Here is a 26,116-nt window from a genome sequence, read left to right on the forward strand (position 1 = left end):
GATCGTACAATATGCATATTATTATTATTATTGGATAGAAAACAGTCTATAGTTTCTATAGGAGTTGAAATTTTGTCTCTAAGTGGAACAGAGCCCATTCTACAGCAATTTCCCTGACATGGAGTCAGATTTGAGAAACGTTGGCCACTTTTCTGAAGTCATTTAAAAGGGCTCTGTCGTTGCTATGACTATACGGACACTTCTTACGTCTTCCCCTGGATGCCTTTACGTGATGACGATTCCAACGGGCTCGATTGCTCGTTCACAGGCCCTACAAATGAAAAAAACCTTTAGCTAGCAAGTCTTTTCTTGCTGCGTAACGCGCGTGGAAGACACCGACCCTCTCCTGTTCCAAGCGTTAGTTTAGCCTGTTATATTTCTCCGGTCATCTTTTCACTCGTTATAGGAGTTACAAACATCACAAAGTAGTTAATTTAAAGCGTTTTATAGCAATTTATATCCGTTTAGTGCGATTTTGGGACATTTATTTTTGCAACGATGTGAAAAGTTGGGCACGCTTTTCAGTTCATCCCGAACGTAGTTGACATTTCCACATGGCAAGAGGACAGCTTTCCACCAAAAGACGATTTCTCCCAAGAAAGGATCCTTTGCCCAAGATACTGATGGAAGAACAGCTCAAGGTAGGACATTTTTATTATGATAAATCGTGTTTCTGTCGAAACATTTTAGTGGCTTAGGACGCCATGTTTTTTGACGTAGCTTCGCTTGGCGCAAATTGTATTGAAAAGTAAGGATAAATTAAAAAATGTAATAACGCAATTGTATTAAGAATTAAATTGTCTATCAATCCCTGTCCACCCTATATTTTTTAGTCACGTTTATGAGTATTTATGTATAAGAGTAGATCACTGTCTAAGTGGCGCAAGGACGTTTTCTTTACCAGCTTGTCTACATTTCACATTGTCTAACCATGATTTTGGTGGCTAAATATAAACATTTTCGATCAAACTGTATATGCATGTTGTAATGTGATGTTACAGGAGTGTCATCGGAAGAATTCTGAGAAGGTTAGTGAAAAAATTAATATCTTTTGGCGATGTTGACTTTTATCGCTCACTTTGGCTAGAATCAATGCTGGGCTGCTAATTGCTATGTGCTAAGCTAATATAACGATTTATTGTGTTTTCGCTGTAAGACACTTAGAAAATCTGAAATATTGTCTGTATTCACAGGATCTGTGTCTTTCGATTCGTGTATGCTGTGTATTTTTACGAAATGTTTGATGATTAGTAGTTAGGTAAACACGTTGCTCATTGTAATTATTCTAGTCCATTTGTGATGGTGGGTGCAATTGTAAACTATGCCATATACCTGAAATATGCACTTTTTTCTAACAAAACCTATCCCATACCATAAATATGTTATCAGACTGTCATCTAATGAGTTTTTTTGTTGGTTAGGGGCTATAAATATCTTAGTTTAGCCGAATTGGTGATGGCTACTGGTGTTGGTGGACAAATAAAAGATGGTGGATTATGCTAATGTGTTTTTAGGTAATAGATGTACATCTTTACATATTGTGTCTTCCCTGTAAAACATTTTAAAAATCGGAAATGTTGACTGGATTCATAAGATCTGTGTCTTTCATTAGCTGTATTGGACTTTAATGTGTGAAAGTTAAATATTTTAAAAAAATATTTTTTTTGAATTTCGCGGCACTGGTTTTTCAGTGGGGGGGGGGGGGGGGGTGCCGCTAGCGCCACGCTGATCCTAGACAGGTTAACTGACTTGCCTAGTTGAATAAGGGTTCAATAAAAAATAGAAAAAATTATTGTAAAATGAATTTAAAGAAAATAATCTACACACAATTCCCCATAATGACAAAGCAAAAACAGGTTTTTAGAAATTTTAGCAAATTTATTACAAATAAAAAACAGAAATATTTACATACGTATTCAGATCCTTTGCTATGAGACTCGAAATTGAGCTCAGGTGCATCCTGTTTCCATTGATCATCCTTGAGATAATCCTACAACTTGATTGGAGTCCACCTGTGGTAAATTCAATTGATTGGACAAGATTTGGAAAGGCACACACCTGTCTATATAAGGTCCCACAGTTGACAATGCATGTCAGAGCAAAAACCAAGTCATGAGGTCGAAGGAATTGTCCGTAGAGCTCCGAGACAGGATTGTGTCGAGGCACAGATCTGGAGAAGGGAACCAAAACATTTCTGCAGCATTGAATGTCTCCAAGAATACAGTGGCCTCCATCATTCTTAAATGGAAGAAGTTTGGAACTCTTCCTAGAGCTGGCTGCCTGGCCAAACTGAGCAATCAGGGAAGAAGGGCCTATGTCAGGGAGGTGACCAACAACCTGATGGTCACTCTGACAGAGCTCCAGAGTTCTGTTGAGATGGAAGAACCTTCCAAAAAGACAACCATATCTGCAGCACTTCACCAATCAGGCCTTTATGGTAGAGTGGACGGACGGAAGCCACTCCTCAGTAAAAGGGAATGAGAGACTAGTCAGGATCGAGGGAAAGCTGAACGGAGAACAGTACAGAGAGATCCTTGATGAAAACTTGCTCCAGAGCGATCAGGACCTCAGACTGTGGCGAAGGTTCACCTTCCAACAGAACAACGACCCTAAGCACACAGCCAAGACAACGCAGGAGTGGCTTCGGGACGAGTCTCTGAATGTCCTTGAGTGGCCCAGCCAGAGCCCAGACTTGAACCCGATCGAACATCTCTGGAGAGACCTGAAAATAGCTGTGCAGTGATGCTCCCCATCCAACCTGACAGAGCTTGAGAGGATCTGCAGAGAAGAATGGGAGAAACTCCCCAAATACAGGTTTGCCAAGCTTGTAGCGTCTTACCCAAGAAGACTCAAGGATGTAATCGCTGCCAAAGATGCTTCAACAAAGTACTGAGTAAAGGGTCTGAATACTTATGTAAATGTGATATCAGTGTTTATTTTTAATACTTCAAAAAACCTGTTTGGTTTTTTATTACAGGGTATTTTGTGTAGATTCAAGGAAAAAAACAATTTAATACATTTTAGAATAAGTCTGTAAAGTAACATGTGGAAAAGGTCAAGGGGTCTGAATACTTTCCGAATGCACTGTATAATAGTTAAATGATCCATCTCTGACAGAGAAATCTCCAGCTCCTGGTACGGCCCAGGGAAAGCATTAGCTACAGCCCCTGGCATGGTCCAGGGAAACAACAGCATTAGCTACAGACCCAAGCACTGCAGAACCCAACCATCTGTCTCTCATTAGCCTGGCAACAGATCATCATTACAAGGGACTAACACAGACACAATCACCAGAGACAGAGTACAGCAACAAGCTTGTACTTTGTAATGACTTACAACATAATTGAATAAGTCCTGTCATTGAAGTAAAGCTATAGTTAAGCATTGGATAAACAGACGGTCAATGTCAACAAGTCAATCTTAACCCAACTCGAGTGTTGTTGATATGAGAAGGAAATACCAGAATACAGGCTCGTTCAGGGTAGGTTCGAAAAGGACCATAACAGAAATAAGTAAAAACCTCTGTTTTATAATCAATTATGTTAAATCACTTTGGTGGTTTGAATTGCATTTTTTAAATGTCAACATCAATCTAGCCCTCTAGAATAATTGTTTCTGTATACAGTAGAGCTTGGAGGGTTTTGTGGGGGCGTGAGGTAAAATAAGAAGGGATCAGTTTGAGAGAGAGCGAGAGAGAGACCTGTTGCCACAAGAAGGTATAATGATGGGACGGTAAGTCGGAAGTAGGTGCAGGTGAAACGTTTTAATAAAACAAAACCAAGAACACGACACTAACATAAGGCAGTACGCCGATACAAAGGAACAATACCAACTGGTGAGTAAACATGGGAGAGTGACGTAAAGGGGAGGAAATGATGAAGGTAATGGAGTCTAGGTGTGAATCATAATGATGAGTGCCAGGTGTGCGCCATGATGATTCCCAGGACTGGTGGTTAGTATTCCGGCGACATCGCGCCGGAGCAGATGTGACAGTACCCCCCCCCCCCTCTGACGCGCGGCTCCTGCCGCAGGACAATGCCGACCAGGAGGACGTCCCCGGGGACGTGGAGCGGGTCGATCCGGGCAGCGAAGGTGGAAATCACGGATGATGTTGGAATCCAGAATTTCCTCCACTGGAACCCAACACCGCTCCTCAGAGTCATACCCCTCCCAGTCCAGCAGAGATCTGACAGCATACGCTGGACTGCCCTCGGTGTCCAGGGTGATTGGTGGGGTGTCGTGGGGGACAGCATCAGCTAGAGGACCAGGAACCACCGGCCTGAGAATGGAAACAAGGGTGTGATACGGTAGTGACTGGGCAGTTGTAACCTATACGTCACCTCGTTGGGAGTCAACCCAGTGGAGTGACGCAGCGAATTCTGGGCGTACTCTGCCCATGGAAGGAATCATGGAAGGAACCCACTCACCCTGCCGGTCCAGACAGTGACTCCTCAGGAATCTCCCCAGCTCCTGGTTCATCCTCTCCACCTGCCCATTGGACTGAGGCCAGTACCCGGAAGTGAGGCTGACCGTGACCCTGAGCTTCTCCATGAAGGCCCTCCATACTTGTGATGTGAATTGGGGGCCACGATCAGAGACAATGTCCTCCAGAAGGCCATAATGCCGTAAGACCTGCTGGAAGAGTGCCTCAGGAACCTGGAGAGCAGTGGTTAGACCAGGAAGAGGAATTAAACGACATGACTTAGAAAATCTATCCACTACCAGCAGAATGGTGGTGAAACCGTCAGAGGGGAGATCGGCTACAAAGTCAATGGATAGATGAGACCAGGGTCACTGAGGCACGGGAAGCGGTAGGAGCTTCCCTGCTAGAGTATTCCGAGGAGACTTGGATTGGGCACACAGAACAGGAGTTGACATGGCGCAGGATGTCACACTAAGGTGGGCCACCAGTATATCTCAGCGATGGAGTGGATGGTGTGAGAAATACCTGGATGTCCAGCGACGACCTCTGTGTGTGCCCAGGTCAGCAGCCAATCCCTTATCCCTGTGGGAATGTATGTAGATGTGCTCGGGAGGACAGTTCAGGGGCGCGGGCTCCCTCTCCAGAGCCTGGCGGATGTCCACATCTACGTCCCAGACCACAGGAGCAACAACTCGGGAGGATGGGAAGCAGGTCCTCCGGCATTCAGGTGACCAGTCTGTGATTCTCATCCTCAACCATGAAATAATGGGGTTATGGTGTTGAAGCCAAGGGAGGCCGAGGATGATCTTGTGAACTGGTGATGAAGAAGGTGATATTCTCCTGATTGGAATCCACGGTGAGGGTTAGTTGTTGGGTGATGGTTCCGGATCCTAGAGGGCGACAGTCGAGACCTTAAACCGGAAAAGGAGAGGAGAGCGTGTAGGTAGTAATATTGAGAGGAGGCAAGGGTCTGATCCATAAAGTTCCCCGCGGCACCGGAATCCACTAAAGTTGTAGACACAGGGCATGAGGGACAGTCAAGCAGAGTGATGGGCACTAAAAAGAGTATAACAGGAAGAGCAGTAGATGGAATAATCACTCCTGGCCCAGGGGATGTAACGTGACCGTCCCTCTGCTCTAGTGAATCCCGGATTCTGAAGTAACGGACACCGCTGGCACTTGTGCCCTCCCTGGCCACAGTACAGACAGAGTCCCAGCTGTATCCGTCTGTGTCGTTCCGCCGCGGGAAGGTGTGTGATCCCTACCTCCATGGGTTCAGGCTCTGATCCCGAACACTCGCCGAAGGAGGGAGAGAAGCGATGAAGATGCCTATGCTCCCGGAGGAGGTTATCCAGACGGATGGCCATCCAAGCCCATTCCAATCGAATGGCCATTCAAGCCCATTCCAAAGCCCATCCAGTCAGCAGAGAAATAACCGTGGCAACCTTAGACCTCTTGGTGGTGGGGGCTCCCATTTGATGTGTGAAATAGAGGGAGCACTGAAGGAGGAAGCCACGGCATTTGGATGGTATCCTGTCATATTTCTCCAGGAGGGATAGACAGGCATTGCTGACCTGAGCGTGTTGCTGAATGGGCTGGTGTGCTGACTCGTTGGGTAGACTGGCTCTAATATATCCTCCGCTGTTGAGACGTTGTAAACTGTGGAGAACATCTTCCATGGCCGTCCCCAGTTGAGCCAGCTGAACATGGTGTTGATGAAGAAGTTCACCTTGTTCATTGATCGTCTGGGAGATGTCCGGTTGTCCTGCTGCTTACATATTTTGAGTTGGTATTCTATAATAATGGGGCGCTAAGTCGGAAGCAGGTGAAACATTTCAATAAAACAACAAAACCAAGACACAGCAGTAACATAAGGCAGTACGCCGATACACAGGAACAATACCAACTGGTGAGTGAACATGGGAGAGTGACATTTAAAGGGGAGGGAATGATGAAGGTAATGGAGTCCAGGTGTGAATCATAATGATTAACAGGTGTGCATAATGATGATTCCCAGGACCGGTGGTTAGTATTCCGGCGACATCGCACACCAGTGGGGAGGAAGGAGCAGGAGTAGACGTGACAAAAGGGCAACCAGTGAAGAATAAACACTATTGTAAATACAACCCATATTTATGTTTATTTATTTTCCCTTTTGTACTTTAAATATTTGGACATAATATGACATTTGAAATGTCTTTATTATTTTTGAACTTTTGTGAGTGTAATGTACACTTTACATTTTTATTGTTAATTTCACTTTTGTTTATTATCTACAGTTGAAGTCGGAAGTTTACATACACTTAAGTTGGAGTCATTAAAACTCGTTTTTCAACCACTATACACCAATTTCTTGTCAACAAACTATAGTTAAGGCATGTCGGTTAGGACATCTACTTTGTGCATGACAACTAATTTTTCCAACAATTGTTTACAGACAGATTATTTCACTTATAATTCACTATATCACAATTCCAGTGGGTCAGAAGTTTACATATACTAAGTTGACTGTGCCTTTAAACAGCTTGGAAAATTACAGAAAATGATGTCATGGCTTTAGAAGCTTCTGAGTCAATTGGAGGTGTACCTGTGGATGTATTTCAAGGCCTGCCTTCAAACTCAGTGCCTCTTTGCTTGACATCATGGACAAATCTAAAGAAATCAGCCAATATCTCAGAAAAAAATATTGTAGACCTCCACAAGTCTGGTTCATCATCCTTGGATGTATTGAAGCAACATCTCAAGACATCAGTCAGGAAGTTAAAGCTTGGTTGCAAATGGGTCTTCCAAATGGACAATGACCCCAAGCATACTTCCAAAGTTGTGGCAAAATGGCTTAAGGACAACAAAGTCAAGGTATTGGAGTGGCCATCACAAAGCCCTGACCTCAATCCCATAGAAAATTTGTGGGCAGAACTGAAAAAGCGTGTGCGAGCAAGGAGGCCTACAAACCTGACTCAGTTACAGCTCTGTCAGGAGGAATGGGCCAAAATTCACCCAACTTATTGTGGGAAGCTTGTGGAAGGCTACCCAAAACATTTGATCCAAGTTAAACTATTTAAAGGCAATGCTACCAAATACTAATTGAGTGTATGTAAACTTCTGACCCACTGGGAATATGATGTAAGAAATAAAAGCTGAAATAAATCCTTCTCTCTACTATTATTCTGACATTTCACATTCTTAAAATAAAGTGGTGACCCTAAATGACCTACTGTACTTCACTTGCTTTGGCAATGTTAACATATGTTTTCCATGCCAATAAAGCCCTTAAATTGAAATGAATTGTAATTAAATTGAGAGAGAGAGAGAGAATGAGATGGAGGGAGAGGGAGAGAGGACAGAGCTGCATGTATGTTGGTAAAGTATGATCCCTGGTGTTAAGTGACAGTTTCATTTGAGTGGAGACATTCTATTTGACAGCCTTTTCCTCGGTCTTAAAGATACAGATCATAGAGCAGCAACAATGCAGAAGGAAGAACGTTAACATTCTCATTGGCTTATTATTATTATTATATCTGGTACATTTCTGGAACATGATGTACTTTTCTGATGCAAAAACCTCAAGCTCAATATTATGATAATGATGAAGAAGTGTACAAATACTTGGATTTTACTGACATGAATAAAAGTAGCAGGGCTTATGCAAGCATTATCATTATTTGTCAAAGTTGTAAAAAACTGTATTTAAAATACAGGGAAAAAATACCACATTATTATAACTCAGCCTTGGACAGCTTTCAGTCGGGCCTCAAACTAAAGCACTAAATCCATGAGACATCGAGACAACAAACGGTTCACCACAATGGCATTGTCCCCATTTTCTTCCTACCAAAACCCAGAGAGGAACAATTATAAATGTAAAGCAGTTCCAGTCAGAAACACTAACCGAGCCCTTAAAATCATCTATTGGTTTTTATACGGTAATTCATTTAAAGGTTCTTTAAAGTAGTACAGTGTGTTGATGATGCATGTGATGTGATTTATAAGAATACTGAGTCACTCCCTCTGATTACAGTTGTTTGCATGCACCGTTGCCCTCGCCGTGACCTCACAAGTCACAGCTGCCAAATCGCATAGAATGCAGAACTTTTCTCTCTGTTTTCAAAGCTGGTCGGTCCAAACACTGAGTGAACGAGCCGACGCTGAGCCGACACTTCAGGTCCATGGACTGTAAGAACCGACAGACAACAGAGGGAGACTGTGTGGTCCATGCCGTCCCTGACATGTGGAAGACAATGCTTTCATGTGTTTCAGTTTCTGACTGAAGAGTGCCGGGAGAGAGAGTCAGAAAGTAGTGCTGTGTGTTTCCTGTTGCCTAAACACTTGAAACAAAAACCTCAATAACAAGATGATTATAGAGACGTACTATAACAAGCATGAATGGTCATGTTCTGAACTGGCCTGTCACAATTAAAAGAGATTCATCTCTGTTATGGCTCTGTTGTTTTCAGTGAATTGCATTGTCTGGAGTCCATCAGAATTCCATCCATAACATGAATTAACAATGCTTAAACACGGCGAGCAGTATTGTGTGGTATGTCACACTTAAACATCTGGCTGCTTTTTTTCTGTCAACTTTTTCTGTATTTTCTTTTTTCCATATGTAGAAGCTGTATAACCTGCAAAGTATCGGTCACTAAATCGTATTATTCTTAATACCTATTTACTAAATCGTATTATTCTTAATACCTATTTACTAAATTGTATTTTCTTAACACATGTTACTTCAAAATTAATAACAGTGTATTATACATATCAAAAATGTCTCAAAGGATAATAATGATCTACTTCAATCAATCTATATCCAAACCTTATGTGAGAATGGAAAGAAAACATCCAGTTTTTGAGTGTTAGCACAAGCTAGTCTGAGGCCAATACAGGGTAGGACTCATGACATGGAAACACATCATCTATCATTAGAGTTGCAAAAATCTTTCGGGAAATCCTGATTGGATGTTCTGCTTATTTCCTACTGATTCCGGAAATTATGAACCAGATTTTCTGGAAAACCAGGGAATTTAGGAAAATGTACAGGATTTTTGCTACTCTATTCACCACACTGTCCTGACTTAAAACCTATACAGAAGCAGAGCAAAGAAAACATTGGACATGATAATAATAATAACCTTTACTTAACTTGGCAAGTCAGTTAAGAACAAATTCTTATTTACAATGACGGCCTACCCCGGCCAAACCCGGACAACGCTGGGCCAATTGTGCGCCGTCCTATGGGACTCCCAATCACAGCCGCTTGTGATACAGCCTGGATTTGAACCAGGGTGTCTGTAGTGATGCCTCAAGCACTGAGATGCAGTTCCTTAGACTGCTGCACCACTCAGGAGCCCCAAAAGTAATAATATAATTGAAATATTTTCATAAAGCTGGAAATATATCAATTACTATGCTGAGAGAAAACAGTATGATAAACTTGCTTTCACAGCAATCTGTTTGGTAGTATGTTCTTGTTGAGAAGCATATTCTGGAATGTATCCATTAAAATGATTCAGAAAACCCACTACATCCTCAAAGCGCTATCAAATCAACTCAAACTGTATTAGTCACATGCGCTGAATACATCATATGTAGACCTTACTGCGAAATGCTTACTTACAAGCCCTTAACCTACAGCGCAGTTCAAGAAATATAGTTAAGTAAATATTTACAAAATAAACTAAAGTAAAAAATAATAAAAAGTAACACAATAAAATAACAATAACGAGGCTATATACAGGGGGTACCAGTGGCCATTTGATTAATTGTTCAGCAGTCTTATGGCTTGGGGGTAGAAGCTGTTGAGGAGTCTTTTGGTCCTAGACTTGGCGCTCCGGTACCGCTTGCCGTGTGGTAGCAGAGAAAACAGTCTATGACTTGGGTGACTGGGGTCTTTGACAAATTTTTGGGCTTTCCTCTGACACCGCCTAGTATATAGGTCCTGGATGGCAGGAAGCTTGGCTTTTGGTCTATGCTATCCGGGAGGATGATGTTGATGTGAGCCATGACCAACCCTTCAAAGCACTTCATGGCTACAAACGTGAGTGCTACGGGTGGTAATCATTTAGGCAGGTTACCTTCGCATCCTTGGGCATAGGTACAATGGTGGTCTGCTTGAAACATAGCTATTACAGACTCGGTCAGGGAGAGGTTGAAAATGTCAGTGAAGACACTTGCTAGTTGGTACGCGCATACTTTAAGTACATATCCTGGTAATCCGTTTGGCCCCGCAGCTTTGTGAATGTAGACCTGTTTAAAGGTCTTGCTCACATCGGGTACCGAGAGCATTATCACACAGTCGTCGAGTACATCTGGTGCTCTCATGCATGCTTCAGTGTTGCTTGCCTCGAAGCGAGCATAAAAGGCATTTAGCTTGTCTGCTAGGCTCACGCCACTGGGCAGCTCGCGTCTGGGTTTCCCTTTGTAGTCAGTAATACTTTTCAAGCCCTGCCACATCCGAGCCGGTGTAGTAGGATTCAATCTTAATCCTGTATTGACGCTTTGCTTGTTTGATGGTTCATCTGAGGGAATAGCAGGATTTCTTATAAGCGTCCAGATTAGTATCCCGCTCCTTGAAAGCGGCAGCTCTAGCCTTTAGCTCGATGCGGATGTTGCCTGTAATCCATGGCTTCTGGTTGGGATATGTATGTACGGTCACTGTGGGGATGATTTCGTCGATGCACTTATTGATGAAGCCGATGACTGAGGTGGTATACTCCTCAATGCCATTGGATGAATCCCGGAACATATTCCAGTCTGTGCTAGCAAAACAGTCCTGTAGCGTAGCATCCGCGTCATCTGACCAGTTTCATATTGAGCGAGTCACTGGTACTTCCTGCTTTAGTTTTTGCTTGTAAGCAGGAATCAGGAGGATAGAATTGTGGTCAGATTTGCCAAATGGAGGGCGACAGAGAGCGTTGTATGCATCTCTGTGTGCAGAGTAAAAGTGGTCTAGAGTTTTTTTCCCTCCGGTTGCACGTGACAAGCTGGTAGAAATGAGGTAAAACGGATTTAAGTTTGCCTGCATTAAAGACCCTGGCCACTTGAAGCTTCGGGATGAGCATTTTTGTTTGCTGATGACCTTATACAGCTCGTTGAGTGCGGTCTTAGTGCCAGCAGCGGTTTGTGCTGGTAAATAGACGTCTACAAATAATATAGATGAAAACTCTCTTGGTAGATAGTGTGGTCTACAGCTTTTACAAGATACTCTACCTCAAATGAGCAATACCTCAAAATTTCTTTAATATTAGACATTGCGCACCAGCTGTTATTGACAAATAAACACACACCCCTGCCCCTCATCTTACCAGAAGTAGCTTTTCTGTCCTGCCAGTGCATGGAAAATCCCGGCAGCTCTATATTATCTGTGTCGTCGTTCAGCCACAACTTGGTGAAACATAAGCTAATACAGTTTTTAATGGACCGTTGGCAGGATAATCTTGATTGTAGATCATCCATTTTATTTTCCAATGATTGCACGTTGGCCAATAGAACTGATGGCAGTGGGGGTTTACTCACTCGCCTACGAATTCTCAGAAGGCAGCCCGACCTCCGCTCCCTTTTTCTCTGTCTTTTCTTCACACAAATTATGGGGATTTGGGCCTGTTCCCAAGAAAGCAGTATATCCTTCATGTCAGACTCGTTAAAGAAAAAATCTTCTTCCAGTTCGAGGTGAGTGTCACGTTCTGACCTTAGTTCCATTTTTATGTCTTTATTTTAGTTTCGTCAGGGCGTGAGTTGGGGTGGGCATTCTATGTTGTTTTTCTATGTTTTGTTCTGTTGTTAGATTTCTAAGTGTTGGGCCTAGTATGGTTCTCAATCAGAGACAGGTGTCAGTCGTTGTCTCTGATTGGGAGCCATTTTTAGGTAGCCTGTTTTTCATTGTGTGTGGTGGGTGATTGTTTCCTGTTGTAGTGTTTGTTTCACATTTCAGGACTCTTTCGGTTTTCGGTATTATTCACTTTGTTATTTTGTATTTTTCAGTGTTCATTTTTAATAAATGAAAATGGACACTTACCATGCTGCGTATTGGTCCGATCCTTGCTACTCCTCAGACGAAGAGGACGAGAACCGTTACAGTGAGTAATCGCTGTTCTGATGTCCATAAGTTATTTTTGGGCATAAGAGACGGTACCAGCAACATTATGTACAACATTTGTAAAAAAAAAAAAAGTTGCAAACAACACGAAAAAACTAACAAAATAGCACAGTTGGTTAGGAGCACGTAAAATGTCAGCCCTCCCCTCCGGCACCATTCTACCATCCATTCTATCGCATGTTGTTTGTTATTTTTGAAGATTAGTTGTAAAAAAATGACACAAGCATAGATCATGTGTAGGCCTATAATACACAATCATGGCTCTCAAATCATGTGGTCTACTTCAGATATTTGGACTGCTTTCCTCTGTTCAAACTTGAAGTGAACCGCTGCAGAGTAAAGCAGGTTAACATCAGCGGAGGGAAAAACAGAACTGAAAAGATCCACTTGAGGACTTTCCTGGCTCTGTCACTGTCGATTCCACTGAAGAGCCGTCACCCTGAGAGCAAGGGCTCATGGGAGACGAGAGCTGGTTCTAACTGCCCCGCGATGCCGTCTGCTTCACATTACACGCAGGATGTGGGAAGAAAAACTCATGTCCCGGGCTCTAATATCAAGTCAAACTCTCTAACCGAGCAAACTGTAGTGACATCCATGGAACCATTATACCCCCTGACGTAGCTACCAAGCTGTGTTTAGTGGCAGGATACTGAGCGTTTACTTCCTTCACTGTGAAATGTACTTTAACATGCAGGACAGGGAGTAAAATCTTATAATACCGGTTAAATCCGACATGGCCTCTCTGAGTGGCGCCCAGGATTGCAGAAATACAGAACGGTATTTCTGAGTGTTTTGATAGACCTGGTCAGTTTAACTCAAGGTTTCAACAACATGATGAGGGCTTGGTGGTAGTGAAGCAGGGTATTTTCTCCAGGCCAGAGCAGTCCAAATGTCTCTATGCGGTCTAGCGCCATCGCATTCCATGACCTTCGAGTCCTCAAAGAGAATTATCACATTATGGCATTCCAACACGCCCAATTTGCCAAAATACAGCTCAAGGCATTACCACTCTCTGCTTCTCTCTTCTCTGTGTCTGTCTGTTGCGGTCTGGGAAAAACACTTCAATGGCCTTCACTCAATGTACTTGTTTATTTCAGGTATTTGGCCATCCCTCTCCTTCTGTCTCATACTCCCTCCCTTTGATTCTACTAGTCTCTCTCTCTCTACTTAAAAAAATATATATCTCTCCTTCTTTCTCTCTCAGTTTATGTCTCTCTCTCTCTTACCCTCTATATCTGTCTCTCTCTCTCTCTGTTTGTCCCATTGCTCATCCTCTCCACTCAGGAAATCCAATAAGACAGAGACCCAATCACGCTGTCTTCATAACTATGGTGGAAGAAGATGACCTCCCTAGCTAGTGTCATAAACATTAACAACAACACAATGAGACAGAGACCCAATCACGCTGTCTTCATAACTATGGTGGAAGAAGATGACCTCCCTAGCTAGTGTCATAAACATTAACAACAACACAATGAGACAGAGACCCAATCACGCTGTCTTCATAACTATGGTGGAAGAAGATGACCTCCCTAGCTAGTGTCATAAACATTAACAACAACACAATGAGACAGAGACCCAATCACGCTGTCTTCATAACTATGGTGGAAGAAGATGACCTCCCTAGCTAGTGTCATAAACATTAACAACAACACAATGAGACAGAGACCCAATCACGCTGTCTTCATAACTATGGTGGAAGAAGATGACCTCCCTAGCTAGTGTCATAAACATTAACAACAACACAATGAGACAGAGACCCAATCACGCTGTCTTCATAACTATGGTGGAAGAAGATGACCTCCCTAGCTAGTGTCATAAACATTAACAACAACACAATGAGACAGAGACCCAATCACGCTGTCTTCATAACTATGGTGGAAGAAGATGACCTCCCTAGCTAGTGTCATAAACATTAACAACAACACAATGAGACAGAGACCCAATCACGCTGTCTTCATAACTATGGTGGAAGAAGATGACCTCCCTAGCTAGTGTCATAAACATTAACAACAACACAATGAGACACTAAGGGTGTTATGTATTTCTAAGGCCAAGTGGTGCATGAAAATACACTAAATTATCCTCAGGCAGACAACTTGTCCACACATAAATAACAACTTTTACTGCACTTACTGTGTTTTATACGATTTTGTTGGGCATAGTCTACAGTCCACACTAAAGTACAGATGTTCTATCTTAAATTGATCACTGTTGTTACGGATACTTTTCCTGCACAGCAGGAAATGCAAATTGTAGTCTATTCAAGGTTTAAAAACGTTTGTAATTTCCACTTTAAAACAAAAAATGGCCATGAATTATAATACAAATAATAATTCACATTTCCTGTTGCTGTAGGATTAGTTTCCTGCTGTGAGAAACTGTTCAAATTAAGATAGCACATGTATAATAACAATATAGGTTTGACATTGACATCACCCAATGCCGAACAAAGTTGATCTTACAACAAATACTGTTTTTTACATGCGTGCTTTCTCTAAATGTTCCCCCGAAAACATTGAGCAGACATCCAGCTCTCTGGACATGATTTAGTAGACTTGGAAAAGGTGCAGAATGTTGGAGAAGTGGATATGATTTAGTAGACTTGGAAAAGGTTCAGAATGTTGGAGAAGTGGATATGATTTAGTAGACTTGGAAAAGGTTCAGAATGTTGGAGAAGTGGATATGATTTAGTAGACTTGGAAAAGGTTCAGAATGTTGGAGAAGTGGATATGATTTAGTAGACTTGGAAAAGGTGCAGAATGTTGGAGAAGTGGATATGATTTAGTAGACTTGGAAAAGGTGCAGAATGTTGGAGAAGTGGATATGATTTAGTAGACTTGGAAAAGGTGCAGAATGTTGGAGAAGTGGATATGATTTAGTAGACTTGGAAAAGGTGCAGAAAGTTGGAGAAGTGGATATGATTTAGTAGACTTGGAAAAGGTTCAGAAAGTTGGAGAAGTGGATATGATTTAGTAGACTTGGAAAAGGTTCAGAATGTTGGAGAAGTGGATATGATTTAGTAGACTTGGAAAAGGTTCAGAATGTTGGAGAAGTGGATATGATATAGTAGACTTGGAAAAGGTTCAGAATGTTGGAGAAGTGGATATGATTTAGTAGACTTGGAAAAGGTGCAGAATGTTGGAGAAGTGGATATGATTTAGTAGACTTGGAAAAGGTGCAGAATGTTGGAGAAGTGGATATGATTTAGTAGACTTGGAAAAGGTGCAGAATGTTGGAGAAGTGGATATGATTTAGTAGACTTGGAAAAGGTGCAGAATGTTGGAGAAGTGGATATGATTTAGTAGACTTGGAAAAGGTTCAGAATGTTGGAGAAGTGGATATGATTTAGTAGACTTGGAAAAGGTGCAGAATGTTGGAGAAGTGGATATGATTTAGTAGACTTGGAAAAGGTTCAGAATGTTGGAGAAGTGGATATGATTTAGTAGACTTGGAAAAGGTGCAGAATGTTGGAGAAGTGGATATGATTTAGTAGACTTGGAAAAGGTGCAGAATGTTGGAGAAGTGGATATGATTTAGTAGACTTGGAAAAGGTTCAGAGTGTTGGAGAAGTGGATATGATTTAGTAGAATGTTGGAGAAGTGATGGTATTCATAATGTATCATTATTTATTTGTTATTAGAACCATGGCGGGTAATAGTGCCATGCCATAACGGCATGATTGAAAATCAGTTTAAACTGTGGTCACACTCCATTCAAAATAAAATAAAATTGTATTTGTCACATGCGCCAAATACAACAGATGTAGACAGTACAGTGAAATTCTTACTTAAAAGCCCTTAACCAACAATGCAGTTTTATGAAAAATAAGTGTTAAGTAAAAAATTGATAAGAAAACATTTAAATAACAAATAATTAAAGAGCAGCAGTAAAAACAACATTAGCGAGGCTATATACAGGGGGTACGGGGAAAGAGTCAATGTGCGGGGGCACAGGTTAGTCGAGGTAATTGAGGTAATATGTACATGTAGGTAGCGTTAAAGCAACTATGCAAAGATAATAAACAGAGAGTAGCAGCAGTGTAACGTGGGGGGGGGGGGGGGGACAACGCAAATAGTCTGGGTAGCCATTTTATTAGCTGTTCAGGAGTCTAATGCTAATAGATTGGGGGTAGAAGCTATTAAGAAGCCTTTTGAAACTAGACTTGGCACTCCAAAACCACTTGCCGTGCGGTAGCAGAGAGGACGGTCTATGACTAGGGTGGCTGGAGTCTTTGAATATTTTTAGGGCCTTCCTCTGACACCACCTGGTATAGAGGTCCTGGATGGCAGGAAGCTTGTCCCCAGTATGCACTGTATGCACTCTCCTTCTCCTGTAATTTACAACAGGGTGTGAACTGTCGACCATCCAGCAGCCCCCCCCCCCCCCCTCTGTGGGCGAGAGAGAGGCCTGGTTACAGTCATCCCCCACCTGTCTGATCTGACCCATTCTGATCAGTCATGACACTAAACATTGGTATTCAGAAACAACCACAGTATCTACACACAGTAACTCTCACAGAAAGAGAGGGAGTGTGAGGGAGAAGAGGAGGGAGAGAGGAGAGAGAGAATTTAGTGAGCCTAGAGAGAGTATTAATTAGTGTTAATATTTTTGTTCAGTGTAATTACTGTCCAGTGTAACTGTGCTACAGTAACTCCAGACACCAGGCTTCTGTGTTATGAAGGGACGCCCCACTGTACGAGACATAAAAGAAAACACAAATGTCTAATTACACCATCATCATCTCTTCCTCCCTAATGCCTCGTTTGTCTGCACCACTCGTTAATTGGTGACCCGCACAATTGGTCAGAAACACAATGGCTCTGATGATGGAGCCAATTAAATGGCGGGGAGCCAGGGTGTACACGTGCCCCGCCGAGAGGGTTATGGCTGCCACATCATGCTTCATCGAACTCAAAACACACTGTTATGGTGGAAACCAACACCCCAAGCACGGGATGGGACGTTTAGAACCACACGAGCCCAACTCTCACTCTCATCACGGTCTCTGTACCACTTTAAACAAGCAACTTATAAAGGCTTTGTAGAGTATTCATAGGTCTTCATAAGCCCTACATAGATACATCACTAATCAGTTATGACCAAAGTCCTACTACATAAAGGGTGTATGAAGTCTGTATAAAGGTTACACAGTATATTGAGTCAAAGGCTGCTACGGTGGAGCAGAAAAAACAGTGTACTGCACTGTAGAAAGTATGTTATCTACAGTATTTAAGTAAAGGGAGATATACATAATGGGACATTTCTATCTGATAATGTACATAGCATGTTTTGCTATTTACTCTGATACAAACACATAGAAATCAACTAGCTTGATAATTTTCAGCTATATCTAACTCTGTGACAACAGAAGCAAGCGTTGCCGCTACATTGGCAAGGCTATGTAAATATGCTGTAATCCTTCAAAGTGACTTTGTTAAAGCACTCTGCTTCTTTACATATCAAGTGGATGAGCAGTGTCTTTATTCTACTCCTCTAAATCTAGCAAACATGCCAGAATGGGGTTCAATTATTTCCTTGTTTTCTTTTCTTGCTCTGCCATTTGCACGTTGAATCAAGATAAAAGAGTCATATGAACGGACACTAAAATACTGGAATATTTGGTCTGAAATTATAAATATTTAGATTTTTTCCATGCCCCTTGTATTTCTACCTGATTTCTCCATGCAACCCTCAGTCTGTTGGAAACGCATCATGCCTTGTCATTGGTTGGCTTTGTTCTTACCTCCCAGACTGCTCTCGGTCTGTAAGGCCCCGGGGACCTTGGGACGGGGCAGCCTCGCTGATCCAACCAGTAAATATTTAATTACCTTGTAATTACATGGAATCAAATCTTAGCAAAGCTATTCATTTACACCCCTCTGAAAGAGGAGGGAGGGAAAGGGAGATGAGGGGAGAAGGGTGAGAAGGGTTACATCTATGAAATCCCAAACTATAATTAGTCTGGCCCCAACGAGCGAGGGAGGAATAAGTGCATGGTTGAGAAAAATGAAGCATGTACGTGAGATGTCGCTCCGATGGCCAGCGCTGTCATGCTCCGCGACCGGACAGCCGCCCGTCCACTTTGATCTGGGCTTATGCATACGGAATGAGGTCAGACCGTGGTCACATACACAGAGAGACACACACAAGCATACACACACACACACACTCATTAAAGAGAGTCCCCTCGGAGGGAGGGAGAGGGGGCACGGTAAGGGCTTCTGTTCAAAGGGCTGCCACACCAAGACCCCTGCAACGGGAGACTGACACTCAGACACGGATGAAGAAAGGAGGACAGAAAGGAACGAAAGAGAAGGGGGGGGGGTTTCACTGCTCATACACATCACTTAATTATGGTCTTAATAGGGTTAGATGGATTAGACAAATGATTGACCCCAACGTGAGGTGAGGGAACTATTAGATAATCAGCTATATCAGAGATATAGGACCTCTCTCATCACACTGCTAATGAGGGGGACACCATTCAACCCTCTGAATGGCTGAAAAAGAAACAACTCATTCTTTATTTCCTGATAGGTTCCATAAACTGGGCAGTGAAGCTCAGAATTTTGGACGGCAGCATGTTTTTTGTTGTTTCTTTATTCCCTTACTGTACTCTAGTTTCTCTGGACTGGAAAGCCCTAAATGTGTCAACTCCTGGAGAGCCAGTACCTCCTATCAGGAATGTAACACCTCATTCAGTTACATACTTCAAGACAATTTATACTGTTCATATACTTTCAATTGAGATTCTCCATTGGAAGCGCTTCTTTATCAAGGGCTAGGCTTAATCTGTGTCCGGAAAAGCAGCGGTATTACAATTTAAAGTGTGCACTCACCACCATGTCTGATGCCTTGGGTTTAACCACCTTCATGAAGGCTCCCCGTGCTTCAGCCTCCTGCTGTTCTGTCTTACAAACCTTCCTAGTGTCTAGGAACTTTAGGGTGGGTAGCTTGTGCAGAACAAAGTACCTGAGGAAACACACACAAACACACACACACACAAAAATGTTGGTAACACTTTTTGCTAACAGATATATGACATAAAATATGATCTACAAGAGATGTACTTTACGTATTACACCATGACATGTCTCAGTTGACTGTACACCAAATCATATAACACACACTTTACTTTATAGACTAGGGAAATTAACAATATCTACAGAAAAACAAACAAATGTATACGTACGAGGATTGGAGTAAAAAGTCCTATATTACTATAGAAACTGAACACATCTAGTGAATACATAATCAAACCACAAGATGTGTATATATTGTAGTTAAACATCATCTTCCAGAGCGTTACAACTAGTTCATATCCACGTACAAAAGCTATTATGCAAATGAAATGACAGAAATTCCAATTTGTAAAACGGGACATATCAACAAACAACTTGAAAAGACTACTTGTTTACTTAGTAGAGATATAATGGCGATGACATCTATCCTTCCATGCAATAACCTTCAAAGTTGATAAAAATAAGGGCAGAAATATAAATAGAACGAAAGGAGATACGCCCCATCTGCCTGAGCTGTCATTCCTGTAACATCACAGATATCTTCTCTAAGCTTTCAGACACGATCTTTCATTGGGAGGGAGAGGAAACATCAGGTTGATAACGGCTGGGATACGGAGATGACAACAGATCCATTCAGAAAGCGGGTGGGAACAGAGGACAGTAGAGGAAAGGAGAGGAGAGGAGGACAGAGGAGAGGAGAACAGAACAGAGGAGAGCAGAGGAGAACAGAAGAGAGGATGACAGAGGAGAGGAGAACAGAGGAGAGGAGGACAGAGGAGAGGAGAACAGAGGAGAGCAGAGGAGAGGAGGACAGAGGAGAGGAGAGCAGAGGAGAACAGAAGAGAGGATGACAGAGGAGAGGAGAACAGAGGAGAGGAGGACAGAGGAGAGGAGAACAGAGGAGAACAGAGGAGAACAGAAGAGAGGAGGACAGAGGAGAGGAGAACAGAGGAGAACAGAAGAGAGGATGACAGAGGAGAGGAGAACAGAGGAGAGGAGGACAGAGGAGAGGAGAACAGAGGAGAGCAGAGGAGAGGAGGACAGAGTGGAGGAGGACAGAGGAGAGGAGAACAGAAGAGAGGAGGACAGAAGAGAGGAGGACAGAGGAGAGGAGAACAGAAGAGAGGAGAACAGAGTGGAGGAGGACAGAGGAGAGGAGAACAGAGGAGAACAGAAGAGAGGATGACAGAGGAGAGGAGAACAGAGGATAGGAGGACAGAAGAGAGGAGAACAGAGGAGAGCAGAGGAGAGGAGGACAGAGTGGAGGAGGACAGAGGAGAGGAGAACAGAGGAGAGGAGGACAGAAGAGAGGAGGACAGAGGAGAGGAGAACAGAGGAGAGCAGAGGAGAACAGAAGAGAGGATGACAGAGGAGAGGAGAACAGAGGAGAGGAGGACAGAGGAGAGGAGAACAGAGGAGAACAGAGGAGAACAGGGTGGAGGAGGACAGAGGAGAGGAGAACAGAGGAGAGGAGGACAGAAGAGAGGAGGACAGAGGAGAGGAGAACAGAGGAGAGGAGAACAGAAGAGAGGAGGACAGAGGAGAGGAGGACAGAGGAGAGGAGAACAGAAGAGAGGAGGACAGAGGAGAGGATGAGAGGAGAACAGAGGAGAGGAGAACAGAAGAGAGGAGAACAGAGGAAAGAAGAACAGAGGAGGACAGAGGAGAGGAGAACAGAGGAGGACAGAGGAGAACAGAGGAGAGGAGAACAGAGGAGAACAGAGGAGAGGAGAACAGAGGAGAGGAGAACAGGGGAGGACAGAGGAGAGGAGAACAGAGGAGAACAGAGGAGAACAGAGGAGGACAGAGGAGAACAGAGGAGAACAGAGGAGAGGAGAACAGAGGAGAGGAGAACAGAGGAGAACAGAGGAGAGGAGAGCAGAGAAGATGAACAGAACAAACATGTCAAGGCTGGAGGTTACAGCCAAACAGAACAGAGTAACAGACATGTCAAGGCTGGAGGTTACAGCCAAACAGAACAGAGTAACAGACATGTCAAGGCTGGAGGTTACAGCCAAACAGAACAGAGTAACAGACATGTCAAGGCTGGAGGTTACAGCCAAACAGAACAGAGTAACAGACATGTCAAGGCTGGAGGTTACAGCCAAACAGAACAGAGTAACAGACATGTCAAGGCTGGAGGTTACAGCCAAACAGAACAGAGTAACAGACATGTCAAGGCCGGAGGTTACAGCCAAACAGAACAGAGGAAGAGACACAGCAGCAGCAGTAGCTAAGTGAAGGGTGAGGAGGGACATGGAGGAACCACGATATGGACACAGACAGGCTCCATACAGAAGGTGATGATGGTGGTAACAGTAGGGGTGAAGATAGATAGTAAAACCAATGTCAGCATGTCAACACATTAGGATTATAGGGAAGGGGAATATGGAATGATCTATAAACTTGTCACGACGTCCGCCGAAGTCGATGCCTCTCCTTGTTCGGGCGGCGCTTGGCGTTGCCGGTCTACTAGCCATCGCCGATCCACTTTTCTTTTTCCTTTGGTTTTGTCTTTGTTTTCACACACCTGTTTTCCATTTCACAATGACATGTTCCTGTATTTGAACCCTCTGTTTCCCCCATGGTGTTGTGTAGGATTATTACCTGTTCAGTTAGGTTTATTTTGATGGCTGGGATTTTGACGGGTGCTGTGTTCACCCGTGCGTTATCTTTACCGTCTTTGTTTTGTCAAGTGTAATTGTTACCTTGTGCCTTGTTGAGTAAAGTACGTTGCTCATTCATTTTGCTCTCCTGCGCCTGACTTCATGCACCAACTACACTCACCTTCTGACAAAAAGTATATTATGACTCAAGCCTGAGAACATCTGAGAGGGGTATAGTACAAATCAGGATCTAGGAATTATACTGCGAACTTGCATAAATATTCTGAAATATATATTTTGAAAAATAAGCTTGAAATGGGCATGGCCCATTCAACAACCAAAAACACACATCTAAGTTTATATTTCTTAATAAACCCGAAAATCTAGTTATTTCTGGTTGTTTATCAAAGTCAGCTGGCTAACTTATTGATCCTACTTTGTAGTATACCCCTCTGGCCAGAGGTGTTTTAGCAGTAGAGGAGGCACGTACACAGATAGGGGTCTACCTGTGCCCCTGTACCTGCCCCTTCGCCGTCCCACTCGCCAAGTGCCCTTTTGAATGGTGGTAAACTTAGTTTGAGTGTGTGTAGTAAGCTACCTAGTTTAAATATCAACCGTACTGCCACAGAAGCGGCACTTGAGCATTTATTTCCTTATAGAATCATAGCCGCTGGAAGGGTGCTGGAGGTAAATCAATTTGCCAATGCTATATCTGTTCAGAAAGAAATTAAATAATTCAGAATAGCCTAGTACACCTTGCCTGACGACTCAAACTGAATTCTTCCACTGCTCTATGTTCGCTACATTCTTCAGTCTGAGACTGGCATCGTTGAGGTCAATTGTGATGAAGTTAAAATGAGGGGTTTTGTACAAAACAAAGTCATCAGCGGTTTCTGGGACCAATCAGAACGGTTAGAGAACGTGTTTGCGCTCTAGAAATCATCAGGGAGGTTCTCAGATCCAGACTCATTGCGGGGAAGAGACTAGCGTCCGTGGGCATGGCATAGCGTTTGGCCCGGAGCAAGGAGTTTGGGTAGCCAGGCAATACTACACCATGAGTAGGTTAATAATTGAGCCACAGTGGATAAATAGCTTCTTTAAAAAATTGCCTAGTGGATTGTGTGGAACCCAATAACAAGGCATAGCCTATAGTCTGGAACGTGCAGCAAATCTGTCAGTGAACAACATGAAGACAAAACAGGCCTTTCGCAATATTTCAAATACAATCGCGGGAAAACGCAAGTTGGAAAGCAAATGACTCCTGCTGAAAAGAGAAGAATCTGGGAAAGGAGGTACGGCAGGGCGGGCCAGGCCCCCTAAGGCTCGCCCATAACACTGGCGTGAGCTGTACATCGTTGGGTGAGTCAGTGACACTAGAAAGCTTTTTAGGACTATCATTTTCCTCCTCATATTGTACAATGTGTGTCTCCACACACCTAGGCTATTGATGGATTCAAGACAAGGTCGTTTTTATTGATTTCAGATTCTCAGTTTGTGTCAAAGTAGCCTATCATTTCGATCATAAAAAAGATTCTGCCAAAGTCTCCAGTCATGTAAAATGATGTAGAATTGCATGAAATGCATTTATAAAAGGCCACATTTTTCACGGGCAATGGGCTCCTATAAATGTGTGCACCTTCTGTCAGCACCTGTACTGCTCTATGCCCCTACGCAAATGAAATGATATGCATGCAAGGCTTATTTTAAAAGTTCCAGACCAAGCCTGAGGTTTTTTAGCAGTTGAGTGACAGAGAGCTGAAACCCCTGACATTTATCCTATTGTAATACACAAAACCGCATTACCTCCCGAGAGAATTCTCTTCAGTCATTGTCACAACCATGTATAGTCCCCCTTAAGCCAATATCATGATGGCTATCAAGGAACTACACTGGACTTTGTGCAAACTGGAACCCGCATATCCTGAGGCCGCATTTATTTTAGCTGGGGACTTTAATAAAGCAAATCTGAGGAAAACACTAACCAAGTTTTATCAATACATCTCCTGCACTTCTCGCGCCTCAAAAACTCTCGACTGTTGCTACTCTCCATTCCAGGACGGCTACAAGTCCCCCCCCCCCGCCCTCCCTTCAGCAAATCATATCACACCTCCATTCTGCTCCTCCCTTCCTATAGTTTCCGGCAGAAACTCAAACAGGAAGTACCCGTGGTAAGGACAGTTCAACGTTGGTCTGACTAATCAGAATCAATGCTTCAAGATTGTTTTGATCACGGGGACTGGGATATGTTCCAGGTTGCTTCTGAGAATAACATTGACGTATACACTGACTCGGTGACAGAGTTCATCAGGAAGTGCATGTTGTTCCCACTGTAACGATTAAAATCTATTCAAACCTTAAAACATGGATAGATGGCAGCATTCGCACAAACCTGAAAGTGCGAATCACAGCATTGAACCACGGTAAGGCGACTGGGAACATGGACGAGTACAAACAGTCCAGCTATGCCCTCCATAAGTCAATCAAACAGGCAACATGTCAATACAGAGACAAAGTGGAGTCACAATTCAACGGCACAGACACGAGACGTATGTTGCAGGGACTCCAGACAATCATGTACTATAAAGGGAAAACCAGCCACGTTGCGGACACCCACATCTTTTTCCCGAACACCTTCTTCGCCCCCTAACCGAGAAAAACACAGTGCCGACGACGCGGGCCACCACCGCTCACAAGGACAGGTAGCTCTCGTTCTCCGTGGCTGACAGGAGTAAGACATTTAAACGTGTTAACCCTCGCAAGGCTCCTCGGAGCATGTGCAGACCAGCTTGCTTGAGTGTTTACGGACATATTCAATCTCTCCCTATCCCAGTATGCTGTCCCCACTTGTTTCAAGATGACCACCATTGTTCCTGTACCAAGAAAGCGAAGGTAACTGAACTAAATGACAATTGCCCCGTAGGACACACTTCTGTCATCATGAAGTGCTGAGAGAGTCTTGTTAAGGGTCATATCACCTCCACCTTACCTGACACCCTAGACCCACTGCAATTCGCATACCGCCCCAATAGATCCAGGGATGACGCAATCGCCATCACACTGCACACTGCCCTATCCCGTCTGGACAAGAGGAATACCTATGTAAGAATACTGTTCATTGACTACAGCTCAGCCTTCAACACTATAATACCCTCCAAGCTCATCACTAAGCTTGGGGCCCTGGGTCTGAACCCCGCCCTGTTCAACTGGGTCCTGGACTTCCTGATGGGCCGCATCCAAGGTGGTGAAGATAGGCAACAACCGTTCTGCTATGCTGATCCTCAACACAGGGGCTCCACAAGGGCGCGTGCTCAGCCCCCTCATGTACTCCCTGATCACCCATGACTGCGTGGCCACGCACGTCTCCAACTCCAATCATTAAGTTTGCAGACAATACAACAGTGGTAGGCCTGATTACTAACAATGACAAGACAGCCTACAGGAAGGAGATAAGGGCAATGGCGGAGTGGTGCTAGGAAAATAATATTTCCCTCAACGTCAATGAGCTTTATCGTGGACTTCAGGAGACAGCAGAGGGAGCACGCCCCCATCCACATCGACGGCGCCACAGTGGAGAAGGTAAAAAAAAGCTTTAAGATCCTTGGCATAAACATCACTGACAATCTCACATGGTCCAGCCACACAGACAGTGTGGTGAAGAAGGTGCAACAGTTCCTCTTCAACCTCCGGAGGCGGATGAAATTCGTCATGGGCCATAAGAACCTGACAGACTTTTACAGATGACCATTGAGAGCATCTTGTCGGGCTGTATCACTGCCTGGTACGGCAACTGCACCGTTTGCAAGTCCTGTGCTCTCCAGAGGGTGGTGCGGTCTGCCCAATGCATCACCAGGGGCACACTGTCTGCTCTCCAGGACATCTACAGCACCCGGTGTCACAGGAAGGCCAAGAAGATCTGAGGGACCTCAGCCACCAGAGCCACGGCCTGTTCACCCTGCTACCATCTAGAAGG

The 26,116-nt window shown here is 43.5% G+C and overlaps 1 protein-coding gene across 2 annotated transcripts in view; it reads right to left on the minus strand.

The window, feature by feature from the left end:
• LOC129836541 (leucine-rich melanocyte differentiation-associated protein-like) overlaps window positions 1–26,116 on the minus strand; it is a 439,884-nt gene that overhangs the window by 122,571 nt on the left and 291,197 nt on the right. For both annotated transcript variants that reach the window (XM_055902898.1, XM_055902899.1), the window contains exon 5: window positions 19,358–19,490. In XM_055902898.1, the coding sequence (XP_055758873.1) occupies window positions 19,358–19,490 (133 nt within the window). The remainder of the gene's footprint in view (window positions 1–19,357; window positions 19,491–26,116) is intronic.

This window comes from Salvelinus fontinalis, chromosome 37 (assembly GCF_029448725.1).
Source record: "Salvelinus fontinalis isolate EN_2023a chromosome 37, ASM2944872v1, whole genome shotgun sequence".
Classification (NCBI taxonomy): domain Eukaryota; kingdom Metazoa; phylum Chordata; class Actinopteri; order Salmoniformes; family Salmonidae; genus Salvelinus; species Salvelinus fontinalis.